Source organism: Vulpes lagopus, chromosome 10 (assembly GCF_018345385.1).
Source record: "Vulpes lagopus strain Blue_001 chromosome 10, ASM1834538v1, whole genome shotgun sequence".
Lineage (NCBI taxonomy): Eukaryota > Metazoa > Chordata > Mammalia > Carnivora > Canidae > Vulpes > Vulpes lagopus.
In genome coordinates, this window is record NC_054833.1 from 107,084,702 (window position 1) to 107,098,678 (window position 13,977).

The 13,977-nt window shown below is 42.7% G+C and overlaps 1 protein-coding gene across 1 annotated transcript in view; it reads right to left on the minus strand.

Moving 5' to 3' along the window:
• LOC121499947 (cytochrome b5 type B) overlaps nucleotides 1-2,937 on the minus strand; it is a 37,646-nt gene extending 34,709 nt beyond the window's left edge. Inside the window, exon 1 of the mRNA XM_041771236.1 lies at nucleotides 2,653-2,937. Coding sequence (XP_041627170.1) covers nucleotides 2,653-2,814 — 162 coding nt within the window. The 5' untranslated portion in view covers nucleotides 2,815-2,937. The remainder of the gene's footprint in view (nucleotides 1-2,652) is intronic.
• Between the last annotated feature and the right edge of the window lie 11,040 nt (nucleotides 2,938-13,977).

Below are 13,977 nucleotides of genomic sequence, written 5' to 3' on the forward strand. Positions count from 1 at the left end.
AAAAAAAAAGCCCACACATCCAAAACCTGATACTTCTTAGCACCCCTCACTGCCAAGCCTGGTCCAAGCCACTATGACCTCTTGCCCAATTACAGCAGCCTCCTACCTGGGCTCCTCAATTTTCCCTTTGTGATACAATTAAACCATTAAGTCACATCATGACTCCCCTGCTCCAGCGTGGGTTCCTATTCCAAAAGTCAAAATCCTTCCTAAAGCCTACAAAACTGCGTATCTGTCCTCACCTGATCAAGCAGACCTCATCTCCTCCCATCCAGCCACTGTGGCCTCCCTCACTGTCCTTAAACAAAACCAGACACACTCCTACCTCAAGGCCTTTGAACTTGCCCTCTCAGCCAGGAATGCTCTTCCTTCAAATATCCACACAGCTAGCTCCTTTAACTTCCTTCTGGCGTTTATTCTTGTCATCACCTTCTTCTTCTTCTTTTTTTTTTTTTCTTTTTCTTTTTTTTTTTTTTTTAAGACTTTATGTATTTACTCATGAGAAACACAGAGACACAGGCAGAGGGAGAAGCAGGCTCCATGCAGGGAGCCTGCTGCGGGACTCGATCCTGGAACCCCGGGATCACCACCTGAGCCAAAGGCAGATGCTCAACCACTGAGCCACCCAGGTGTCCTCTAGTCATCTTAATAAAACCAACTCTGGCCATCATATCTAAAATTTCAACCCTTTACCCTTACACCCTCACCCCTATAGACATCCACAGTGCTCTTCTCTGCCTTATTTTTCTTCTTAGAACCTATCGCTTCCTAAAATAGCATATTTTACAGTTACTCTACTTATTGTCCACTCCCTGGAGACTAGTTTCCATGAGGGCACAAATACAGCTCTCCACTGTGTATCCTAAGCACCTAGAGCAGTATCTGACACGTAACAGGCACTTGATAATTATTTGAACGAGCAAATGAATGAAGGAATGGGCTTGGGATGAACTAGAAAATCGGAACAGAGACGACAGAACAGGTAAGAAGAGCTAAGGGCAGATAAACATCTGTGGCGCAGGCTTCGTGGGCAGCTCTGGCACACCTGCGAGTGTGAACCCCCCTTAGCAACCACTACTCAAACCTGAACTAAGGGTCCACTCCAGGCACTGAGTGTTCCTTCCAAGTTGATTATGTATTCTAAATCAGTCAAGAAGAAATTTGGGGGCAATGGAAGCACAAAAACATTATTACCTACCATTATGAACTGTGCTTTAACAGGCTACCACCCACAATTTTAACTTAAAATGAGGCATACGCCAAAGGACTAAACTAAGGGTGGAATTCTGAAGAAATGCTCTGTACATAAGAGAAATCAAGGAATCTATCTAAACCAGATTCTGCTACTCATCAATTGCCCAGCCAAAATCTCTGTGAACCTGTTTCTCACTCTGTTAACCTAACAATCACTACATCCAAGTCACTCTCAACTAGTTATCCAAGGATGAAATAAATGGGGAAATACTTTTAAGGTGCCTTTTAAAAGCATAAAAAGCCATACAAGACACTATAAACTCTAAGATGTTTCCTGGCCATGACGATGATTTATTAAAAACAATGTCCTTTTGGGAAAACTTTACATTTCAAAACTTTTTATAGATTTACGAATCAGAACGTAGAAAAAATATTTTACTGGTACATTTGATTCACAGAAATAACTAACGGAAATTAAGTTTTTTCTCAGGTACAAGGTTACATTGCACAGGAATTCCCAAGGAATTTACTACAAGATTATTAATCTATTACTCAAAATGATACACACTCAAAATTGATATATGTTAATGTGAATACATGTAAGTACCACAAAGTCTCAGGAGCTGGGTGGGTGGACTGTCTGTCTAGGAGTAAGAGGGAACTTTCCTGGGTGATGGTAATGCTCTGTCTTAACTGGGATTGTGATTACAGGAATATATTTGTCCAAATCCAATAAATTGTACATTTTAAATGCTCACAATTTTCGTATGTACGTACACCTCAATAAAGTTAGACAAAAGTCTATCCTGCTTCCTTAAATTAAAAAAAAAAAAAAAAAAAACCTCTCAGTGCACCACGGTCTCAAGAAGTTGCACAACGCAACAGGCTTGAAGATTTAACAAAGAGGAGGAGTCAACGGCCAGAAAAGTTAACTCATGACCTTCTGGCCTCAAGGTCAACTCCAATTAATAGAAGATAAAGGCAGCATAATGAAGGAGTAAAAAAAAAAGAAAGAAAGAAAGAAAAGTCTCAGGGTCTTTTCAAGAAAACCAGAAATGAATTACTTCAGAGGGCGCAGTGGGAAGAGCACAGGCTCAGAGCCCTTCGGACCTAGCCTGGGACGGTTACAGGCTGTTAAATGTGTGACCTTGAGGCTCAGTTTCCCTTTCTGTAAAATGGGGATGATGCTGGCTCCGCGGTCTGGGCTCGCGCACGGCCCAGTACTCGATATGTGATAGGCAATACGGGACATTTATGAAGCCTCCGGCATTTAGCGCCGGCCAGAACTGCATGCAGAACCAAGGCCCCGCGGCGTCGGTCCGGGGGAGCCGCGGCCGCTTCGCACGCCCCTGGCCCGCAGCCAGGCCGGACTTCCCTCCTCCTCGCCCGCAGCTCCTCGGGTCGGGACCACCCCTCACCGGCGCAGCTCCCAGGGGCCGTCCACCTCCCGGGCCCCACCTCTTTAAGGAAATCGGTGACATCGTAGACTCGCCCGTGGATCACCAGCCAGATCTCCTTCAGGGAGTTGCGCTTCGCCACCTCCTCCAATCGGTAGTAGGTGACGGCGGTCTCGCCCCCCTGCCCGTTCCCATCGCTGCCGCTGGCTGCCTCCGTCGCCATGGGGCCGGGGATTCCGCTCTTCGCCGCCGCTCTCCGCGTTTCCGAGGGTAACTTCCTCCGGGGGGCCCTGCGCTCAGCCCTGCCCGGCTTCCGTAACCCGGGCTCCCACGGCCGTCGGGGGCTCCTGGCAACAGCCAATCGCGATTCCGGAGAGTTCCTGGTCCGGTTTTCTCTTCGCCAATGAAGCACGGATTCAGCTTCAAGTCCCGCCCACCCCTCGGCCGCTCCTAGCGGCGTCGGCCTGGTTCGAGGTCCAACTAACCAATCAGGATCTTCTATCCCTCCAATCTCGCCAACCAGGTATCGCGATTTTGGAAAGCCGCCTGGTGGACCCGGGGTGGCGGGTGTTACGTAAGGGAAGGTCTCCTTTCGCCCCGCGTGCGGGCGTGCGGGCCTGCGGGGCCGGAGAGCCCGGGGAGCGGGGCCCTTGTGTCCCTTGCCCCGTTTCCCTTCGCCTCCCTTCCTTTCGCCGCGACCTGCTGTTCCCGCACCTCCTGTGCAGCCCGTATCCCAGCCCGGGCTTACATCTTTTGATTTGATTTGATTTGATTTTTTTTTTTTTTTTTTTTGCAACCTTCAGGCTGTGACCAGGCGATCCCCATCCCAGTCTCCTTTTCCTCAGCAGTAAAAGGCGAGATGACCTTGTTTAGTCGATGAAATGAGAGAGTGTAAATGCACAGCGCTTGGCACACAGTGCCCAGCACCTGCGTGACCCCGGTGCTAGGAAAGGGCGGGGGGTCACCTAAGGTCACGGACGGCTGGTATCCCAAGTTTCCCAAGTTTCTGCCGCTACTACGACTGATTTTGGTAGACGTCAGTTATACCTTGAAGTTGGGCAAGGGGGTCTGATTTTTAAACGGATTATCTGGTGATCGGAACATCGCTGTGCTATTTTCGTTTCTGTGTGTCCTAAGAAGATCCACCTCCGCTGTTCCCAGCTAGAGGTCCCCGCATTTTGAAATTCCAAGCTCGGTTGATGTGCAGTGTCGTCAGCTCCTCACCTTTAACTGCCTTTACAAGTGACCCATGACATGTAATGTGCTTTTCATCCTGTCACTCTCCAAGACTTGCCACAATCCATCCCCAACCTCTTTTGCTAACGTCCTCCACCGTTCCTTTTGTTAAGGCTCGTGTACCAGCCACGGACTCCTAGATCTGCTGGTTATAAAACCACTTCTGCAATCGTACCAGGTCCACCAACCCCTCCCTCCCAAAGCCTACTCACTTTCAAGCTCCTCCTGAAATTTTTTCAAAAACTCTCCTGCAGTCCCAGGCTCCAGGGGTTCCCACCTCCTGCAGCACCTAAGCATATTACTATTTCAGGAAACCCCCTGTATCTGTAAATCTTAACTTCCCAGATCTCACGTCCCAAATGAGACTGAAATTACAAGAGAAAACCCTGACAACCACCACAACAACAAAAATCTCAGTTTCTTCCGAGAAATCCCATACGATTGTTAGGATCTTCCACAAGCTAGATTCAAATATTTACGTTCATTTCAGAGATATTTACTGAACATTTACTGTGTCACAAGTACTGAGATAGGGAACATAAGAAATAAGCCTTCTGGGGGCGCCTGGTGGGTGGCTCGGTGGTTGAGTGTGTCTACCTTTGGCTCAGGTCGTGTTCTGGGGTCCTGGGATCCAGTCCCTACTTCTCCCTCTGCCTGTGTCTCTGCTTCTGTATGTCTCTCGTGAATAAATAAATAAGATCTTCAAAAAGAAAAAAAGCCTTCTGAAACAAAAACATTCACATATATATAAATTTAAGTTCTAGAAATAGAGATTCGTTTCGAATGTAATAGGAACACGTATTTGTTAAATGAATAGTTCACACTTAACCCCAGTGTGCATATGTCACCCGAGGAGGCTGTTTTAAAAATACAGATCCCCAGGAGCCTGAGTGGCTCAGTCAGTTAAGCCTCTGCCTTTGGCTCAGGTCTTGATCCCAGGGTCCTGGCTCCAGTGGGGAGTCTGCTGCTCCTTCTCACTCAGCCCCTCCCCCCGCTTGTCTTCACTCACTCTCTCTCAAATAAATAAATAAAAGTCTTGAAAAATACAGATTCCTTCCTGTCCAAACATGAGAGTCTCTTCCTCACCTTGAATCTTGGCTTACTTATTACTTACTCTGACCAATAGATTGTGGCGGAAGTGTTGCTGTGCAAGATATGGAGTTCAGACCTCAAGAGGCCTTGAAGTTTCTGTCTTCAGCACATTAGACCGAGATCAAGATGCTGTGAAGAAGCCTGGGATTAAGGACCCACCATTTAAACTCTAGACTGAGCCCACCCACCCCTTCATCAACTTTCAGCTGAGTGTGGAACACTGAGTGAGCCCAGGCTTACTCAGCAGAACTGCCCAGGCAACCCACAGAATCCTGAGACATAATAAAACATTGTTTTAACAACAACAACAACAAAAATGCAGATTCCCAGCCCCACCTCCAGAGATTTAGGCCCAGTGGGTCTGGATATAAACCCAGAAATGAACATTTTTAACAAGTATTTGTGATGACTCTGATGCAAGTGATTTTTAGACAATTTTGGGAAATGCTGAACTTTTTCTGAAGCAGATATGTCTTTATCTCTCATACAATAAATTAGTAAAATTACACAGCATTTCCTTTACTATCTCCACCTTTAGGAAACCGAGTCCAATAGTGTTTGTAAAGACCCTAAGATGGTAGTGTAAAAGAACTTCTCAACAAAGGGAAGGGTTACAGAAATATATTTGGAGTACCATAATATCAAAAGCAGGTTTTCTGAGACTGGGAAGAGAAAAGTGGTTTGGGATTCCTCCAGTAACAGCAACAGGAAACCCACAAGTTTCCTCAAAGGGACAGAGTTGGAGACGGAGGGGAGCAGGGGAGGCAAAAGGCCATCAGAGGGAAAGGGCTACATGCTGTACCCAGGGAGATCAGACCTTCTGTGCAGGGCTCCCAGCCAGCAGACTACTTGAGACCCAGTGCAGAATCTATCAGCTCCACAACAGAGCTTTTGCGAAATGAGCCGTGTGGCCTGAAGGCTAGAGTGCCCTTCCTGAATGTTTTGCACTATGTAAAACCCCTGCGGAGGAGCGGAACTGCTCCCATAAATGAGTAAGACTGAATTTTTCATCATCGTGCCAAATGGAATTAGGATCACACTAACTTGTTTTGTTTCTTTTTTAAGATTTTATTTATTTTCTTTTTTTTCTTTTTTTTTTTTTTTTATTTATGATAGTCATACAGAGAGAGAGAGAGAGAGAGGCAGAGACACAGGCAGAGGGAGAAGCAGGCTCCATGCACTGGGAGCCTGATGTGGGATTCGATCCTGGGTCTCCAGGATCGCGCCCTGGGCCAAAGGCAGGCGCCAAACCGCTGCGCCACCCAGGGATCCCGATTTTATTTATTTTCTAACTTTTTTTTTTAATATTTAAATTCCCTTTTTTTTTTTTTTAGAATTTCAAACAGGTACGGTGAAAGAATAATACAATGAACTTCCATATACTTTTAACTTAGATTACTGTGACTATTTTTCCATATTTGATTTCTTCCATATATATTTATTATTGCTGTTGTGAATAATGTTAGACCATTTCAGAACAGGTTGCAGACATTGTGACCTTCACCTTCAAATAATTCCGTATTTCCTAAGAACAAGAACATAGTCTTACATAACCCCAGTATGATTTTCTTCTTCTTTTTTTTTAATGTTTTATTTATTTATTCATGGGAGACACAGAGAGAGAGAGAAAGAGAGAGAGAGAGAGGCAGAGACACAGGCAGAGGGAGAAGCAGGCTCCCCTCAGGGGGAGCCCGATGTAGCACTTGATCCCAGGACTCCGGGGTCACGATCTGAGCTAAAAGCAAATGCTTAACTGGTGAGCCACCCAGATGCCCTCCCCACCCCGGAGCCCCCCCAACCCCACCCACCCAGTATGATTTTCAAATTCAAGGAATTCAACATTCATACAAATCCAGGATCACACATTGCATTTACTTATGTCTCCTTAGTTTCCTTGAATCAGATGCATTTCTTCAGTCTTTCTTCTACTTTAAAACATTTACATTGTTTAAAAGTATGACCTCTGGACACCTGGGTGGCTCAGGCGGTTAAGCATCTGCCTTCTGCTCAGGTTGTGATCCAGGGGTCCTGGAATCGAGTCCCACATCGGGGTCTCCGCTCAGCGGGGATTCTGCTTCTCCCTCTGCTCTTCCCCACTTGCTCATGATCGATCTCTCTTTCTCTCTCTCAAATAAAATCCTTAAAAATATAAAAAATAAATAAAAGTATGACCTCAGATTGAATTTGATTCGGAAAAATAATGTGGCCTAACTGTATGATTATTAAATTCATATTCACCATTACTGCATGTTAGCCAGAAAGTCTAACTGGGAATCCCCATCCCTGCCACTTACAAACTTGGTTAATATTAGGTAGCTTTCTTGATCTCTTTTTTTCCAAGTAGATACCCAATTGTACCAATACCATTTAATGAAAACATAATTCCCCAATGAATTGTCTTCATGTTTTTCTTGAAAATAGATTTACCATACCAGTGGGGGTCTTTTTCTGAATTTTTTATTCTGTTCAGTGTTTTGTCTATTCTAAGGCCAAGTCCACACTGTCTTGTCTACCCTAGCTTTGTAGTAAAGCTTGAAGTCAGTCAATGTAAATCCTTCACCTTTGCTCTTATTTTTCAAAATTGTTTCTGCTATTTTAGATCTTTTGTGGTTCCACATAAATTTTAAAATCAGCTTGTTGAACCAAGTAAGCAAAGTTAATGTCACCAGTGATAAGTCATGTTGATAGCATGGTATGTGATAAAGAGAGCGCTTCATCACTATGTAGTCTTCCCAAAAACTTGATCCCAGCGGAAGCATGAGAAAAACATGAGACAAACCCAAATTGAGGCGCATTCTACAAAATACCTGACCAGTATTCCTCAAAACTGTCAAACTTATTAAAAGCAAACAAAACAAGGAAACACTTAGAAATTGTCACAGACCCAGGTGGACTAAGGACATATGACAACTAAATGCAATGTCATATCCAGGACTGGCTCCTACAACAACAAAAAAAAGGGCATTAGAGAAAAAACAGTGAAATCCATAAAAAGTAATAGTAATGTTCCAGTGTTGATTTCTTAGTTTTGACAAAAGTACTATAGTAAATGTAAGATGTAAATATTATGGGAAGCTGGGTGAGGGGTATTGAAGAACTCTCTGTACTATTTTTGGAACTCTTCTGTAAATCTAAAATTATCCCAGAATCAAAAAGATAATTTTTAAATCAGCCTGTTAATTTCTATAAAAGGTTACAGACTAATTTATAGAGAATAAACATCTTAACAACCCTGACTCTCATAATCCACAAATATGGTGTACTGCTCCATTTATTTGAATCTTATTTTAATTTGGAGTTTTCAGCATGAAGGTCCTTTGCATCTTTTGTTAAGTTTAGTCCTAAATATTTTATGATTTTTATGCTATTATAAGTGGAGCTATTTCAGTTTTCAGTTGTTTGCAGCTATAATAGAGAAATAGAATTGATTTTGTACACTGACTTAAGTGTCCTATGACCCTGCTAAATTCACTTAGAATTCTAGTGGATGTTTAGTATATTTCTTAGAATAACCTATGTAGCTATCATGTCGTCTACTAATACAGACAATTTACTTCCGCCTTTCTAATCTGTGTGCTTTTTCTTTTTTTTCCTTGCCTTATTTTCTGGCTGGGACTTCTAATACAACATTAAGTAAAAACGATGAAATGAGCATCCTTGCCTTCTTCCCAAACTTAGAAAGAAAGTATTCAGTCTTTCATGATTAAATATGATGTTGTCTATAGATTTTTTCAGTTGATGCCCTTTATCAGATACAAAGCAGAATTTCCCTGTGTTTCTAGTTTCCTATTTTTTTTATCATAAAAGAATATTGAATCCTGTCAAATATTTTTTTCTGCATCTTTTGGGATGATCATAGGATTTTTCTCCTGTAGTCTGTTAATATGGTGAATTACTTTGGATGGTTTTGAAAAACTTAACCCTCTTTGCCTCCCTGGGATCAACTTCACTTGGTTACAATACAGCCTTTTAAATATATTGTTGGTTTTAATTTGCTAGTATTTTTTAAAGATCTTTGCATCTATATTCATGAGGAATATTAGCTATAATTTTCTATTCTTGAATGCCTTTGATATTTTTTACCAAGCTATTTGATGAATATTTACTGAATAACTACAGCTAAGTACTGTGTCAACATGAGTATTATACAAAACTCCTCACAGTGCCTGCCACAAAGTGTCCTCAGGAAATGCTGGATATTTTGGAGTTATTATTTCTAGATGCTATAAATGAGACCCACCTCCTAAAGAAACTTAGAGAAAGATGGCACCTACTATATAGAACTTTTTTTCTTTCTTTCTTTCTTTTTTTTTTTAGGTAGCCTCCTTGCCCAATATGAGGCTTAAACTCACAACTCTTGAGATCAAGAGTCGCATGCCCTACTGACTGAGCCAGCCAGGTGCCCCACCCTATAAAGCATTTTTACATTAACATTTTACTTTTAGGGTTTCATTTATTAGAAAATCTCCCCCCAGCCGTCCAGGAGCATGCTCTGAAATTTATCTCAGATGAGAGTGGGATCAGGGAGCACCTGGATGGTTCAGTTGGTTAAGCATCTGCCTTTGGCTCAGGTCAGGATCCCAGAGTCCTGGGATGGAGCCCGGAGTTGGGCTCCCTGCTCAGCGGGGAGCCTGCTCTTCCCTCTCCTCCCCGTTCATGCTACCTCTATCACTATCTCTCCCTCTCTCTCAAATAAGTGAATAAATCTGAAAAAAAAAAAAAAAAAACCCACAGTGAGATCACTGTGTGAGAATCTGCTGCAGGGAAGTTGTTGTTTACCTTGCAAACTCATTCTACTGTTTTTGTATAAAGAGTGGAATTGGAAAAGGAAACAGTCAAGAAAAACACTGTGTATGCTCCATGAGACTAGAGCAAGAAACAAGGATTCTGTGTCATCTTTTGCAGACAGCAAACACAGCTCCTGTGTTCTCACACCTTTTTGAGGGGGGAAGAGATCCCCTTTCCTATTCCGGGAATAGAATACAACGAAGTAGCCTTAAATCTGCTCTTGCCCTTCTCAGAGTACTATATCCCCTGGCAACCTATTCCCTTCTCCTGCCAGAAGGAAGACAAACTCTTACAGCCTTCACAGTCCAACACTCTCCTTCCCTTCCTAGGGCCAGGCCTAGGTCATCCAGTGCAGGGAAGCTTCAGGAAGTTGATGCAAAGTTAGAAGCCTAATCCTTCAGGGTATGCCCTCAGGGAGGGTTTGGTTGCAAGCATCTTCAAGTTTTACCAATCCTCACGTCAGCCAGACATCCCTGGCCTGTTGGGTGGACTCTTCTGGAGCTTCCCCCTGGACCATCCCATTCAGTCTCATGCCGGTGGGGCCCAAACCCCAACAGCCCAGCCCAGTTTCATTTCGAGAAATGAGAGAAACTATCATTGCATAAATAGCTGTTAAAAAGGACGGTTTCTACTGGGGTTGGTTTTCCTGGTTTCAGAACACTCACTTTTTTTCCCTTCTGGCGTTTCTTAGTTTACTCTTAACAGGTAATAAGTACTTCATGTGTTTCAAAAACATAGACGTGTGTGTATAAATATATCTGTGTCCATTTATATTAATGTGTATATAAAAATAAGCAAATTACCCTTCGTATGGATGTATTGATTTACATCCCCACCCACAAGGTGTGAGAATGCCTGCTTTTATAAAGTCTCACCAATAATGTGTGTAATCAACAGACCAATAAAACAAAGAGTCCTAAAATGCATTCAAGAATAGAAGACGTGGGACGCCTGGGTGGCTCAGTGGTGGAGCACCTGCCTTCAGCGTGATCCTGGAGTCCCAGGATCGAGCCCCACGTCACTAGGATAGCCATCATTAAAAAGAAAAGAAAAAAAAAGACAGACAATAACAAGTGTTGATGAGTATTCACAGAAACTGTGAATACTGGAACACTCTCCTACACTGCTAGGGTGAATGTAAAATGGAGCATCTACTGTGGAAAACGGTCTGGCACTTCCTCACAAAGTTACACGTAGGGTGACCCTATGACTTAGCAATTCCATTTCTAGGTATATACCCAAGAAAAATGAAAACTATGTGTCCATACAAAAACTTGCTTACAAATGTTTATAACAGCACTGTTCATAATAGCCAAAAAGTGGAAATAATCCCAAACTCCATCAACTGATGAATGGATAAATATAGTATGCTATGTCCTGACAGTGGGTAATTATTCAGCAGTGAAAACAACATGCTAGGGCAGCCTGGGTGGCTCAGCAGTTTAGCGCCACCTTCAGCATGGGGCGTGATCCTGGAGACCAGGGATCGAGTCCCACCTCGGGCTCCCTGCATGGAGCCTGCTTCTCCCTCTGCCTGTGTCTGTGCCTCTCTCTCTCTCTGTGTCTATCATGAATAAATAAAATCGTTAAAAAAAAAAAAACATGCTAATGGATGTACCTTGAAAACATCATGCTAAGTGAAAGAAGCCAGTCACAACAGGCTGCATACTGTATGATTGAGTTTATGTGAAATCTCCAGAAGGGTCATGTTTTTAGAGAGACAGAAATTAGATTTAGTGGTTGCACAGGGCTGAGAGGATTGGGGGTAAAGGGGGGAGGGTAATGACTGCTAACAGGGTGGGGAGTGAAAATGTTCCAAAATTAGTTTTCATGGTGGTTGCACATCCCTGTGCCTGAAGATACTGAATTGTACATTTTCACCTTCCTACCTTATTAGAAGTGAAAACTTTTCTCTCTGTAGCATTCCAGCTGTTCTCTCTTTAAATCTCAGGTAGAATTCATAGGTGTTCAGGATGTTTTGAAAGTTATCTAGGTAAGTTTGTGGGGCCAGGGGAGTTGAGGACCCTACTCTCCCGCCATCTTGCCTATATCCCGAATTATACATTTTCAGTAGGTGAATTGCCTAGTATGTGAGTTACATCTCAATGAAGCTATGGTAGAAAAAATGGACAGAACTTAGATACAATGTGAGAAGTTTGGATTAGTGTTTGAAGAAGGGCAGGAAGAAAGGGAGGGAGAAATATTTTTTAAAAATATAAAAAGGCTGTAATAATTCCCAAATGTGGAGCCAATGAAAAAAGATGTTCAAATGTTGAAGTTTTTTACAATGTAAGTGGTTCTTTTTGATAAAAACAATCTAGGGACGCCTGGGTGGCTCAGCAGTTGAGCGTCTGCCTTCGGCTCAAGGCGTGATCCTGGAGTCCTGGGATCGAGTCCCACATCGGGCTCCCTGCATGGAGCCTGCTTCTCCCTCCTCCTGTGTCTCTGCCTCTCTCTCTCTCTCTGTCTCTCATGAATGTATACATAAAATCTTTAAAAATAATAATTATAATTTTTGTGTGTATCCTTCCTGAGTTTCCCTATGCAAATGCTAATAAATATTTATGCTTAGTTTACTCACTTTTATGTAAAAAATAGCTCAGTTCTGTGTCTTGCATTTTTTACTTAATGATATCTTGGAGATGTTTAGACAGTAATACACAGAGAGCTTCCTCATTTGTTTATACAGTTGGATAGTTTTCCATAGTTAATATTCATTGTTTGATATGAATGTTTCAAAACTTAACTAGTCTCCCACTGGGAAATTTGGGTTTCCAGTCCTTTCAAATGCTGTAATTAATAACCTCAGTCTTACATCATTGTCCACACGTAAAAGAAAGAACTAGGACTTCCAGGTCAAAAGTGTATGCATTTGTAGGGTTAACAATTGCATCAATTTATATTTTCACTGGCGATGCATGTAAGTGACAGCTTCCTCACAGCCCCACAGAGGGTGTCATCAAACTTTTTGAATTATACCAATCTGGCATTTTAAAAAATGCTATCACACTGTAGTTTTGATTTTTATTTCTCTTCTTACAGGTGACGTTGAACATGTATATAGTTAAGCTTCAGAAAGGAATTTATCAACTTTCTATCTAGATCAATTCCTGAAAAATAATCCTAATAGCCAAGAATTTCTTTTTTTAATATTTTATTTATGTATTCACGAGAGACACAGAGAGAGAGGCAGAGACATAGGCAGAGGGAGAAGCAGGCTCCATTCAGGGAGCCCACTGTGGGACTTGATCCCAGGACCGCGGGATCACGCCCGGAGCTGAAGGCAAACACCCAACCGCTGAGCCACCCAGGCATCCCCAAGAATTTCTTTTGAGTTGAGATGGTTTATTTTCTACATGCCAGCCATGAGTCTAGCTTAGGGGATATTCCTTCTACCTGGAATGGTCTCCCATCCCGATGTCAAATCAGATTTATCTCTCTAAACTCAAGTCAAATGTCAATCCCTCAGGGGAATTTATGAGCCACCTCATCATTAAGTGGCTACCCATTCTAATATGTCATTCTGTTTTCTTTTTGTCCATAGAACTCATGGCTACACACATTCTTTTGACTTATGTATTGATTTATCTGTATGCCCACCATGGTAGCCCCAGTATCTTCGCACATAGTAGGTATTTACTAACCATCTGTTGAATAGATAAATACCCAGCTTCCGAATGAGGGAGAAAGGGTTAAGTTTCTAAACAGAGTTTTCTGAAACTGGAGTGTGGGAAAGGAATTTGGCCTTGCCACTGGATTAAGAATGCCTACAGGCAGCCCCTAACCCCGAAATGTTATTCTGAAAGCGTTTTAGCTTCATGCTAGCTTTGAGCCGCGGACGTGAGACCCACCCATGGTTAAGTTCAGGTTAGGTTTGGGACACTGGGATATTTTCTTTCATCCGTAATCACTGGATCAAGGCCTATAAATCAAATAGTTGAGACACAAAACACAAACAAGGTCGTAATTTGTTTCTTCCTGCCCTCTGTTTTTCTTGGCATGGAAAAACTCAAGCTTTTCCTGCCTGGGGATGGGTAATGACACTGGGGGGTGATTCATTAAAAGTGGCCTGAGTAACTGGCCTTTTATTTCTTCTCATTCTTTCCCTTTATTGTCCCAACTCATGTAAGGAAACACATTGAATAAAATAATTCTCCTGCTGATAAAGAACTTTCCCTTGACTCTTTGTTCACTTGCAGTTACATGTTCCCAGAATCAAAATCTTGGCGCTAGGGAGGCCAAAGTGGCTAAGGGTGGATGCAATGTATAC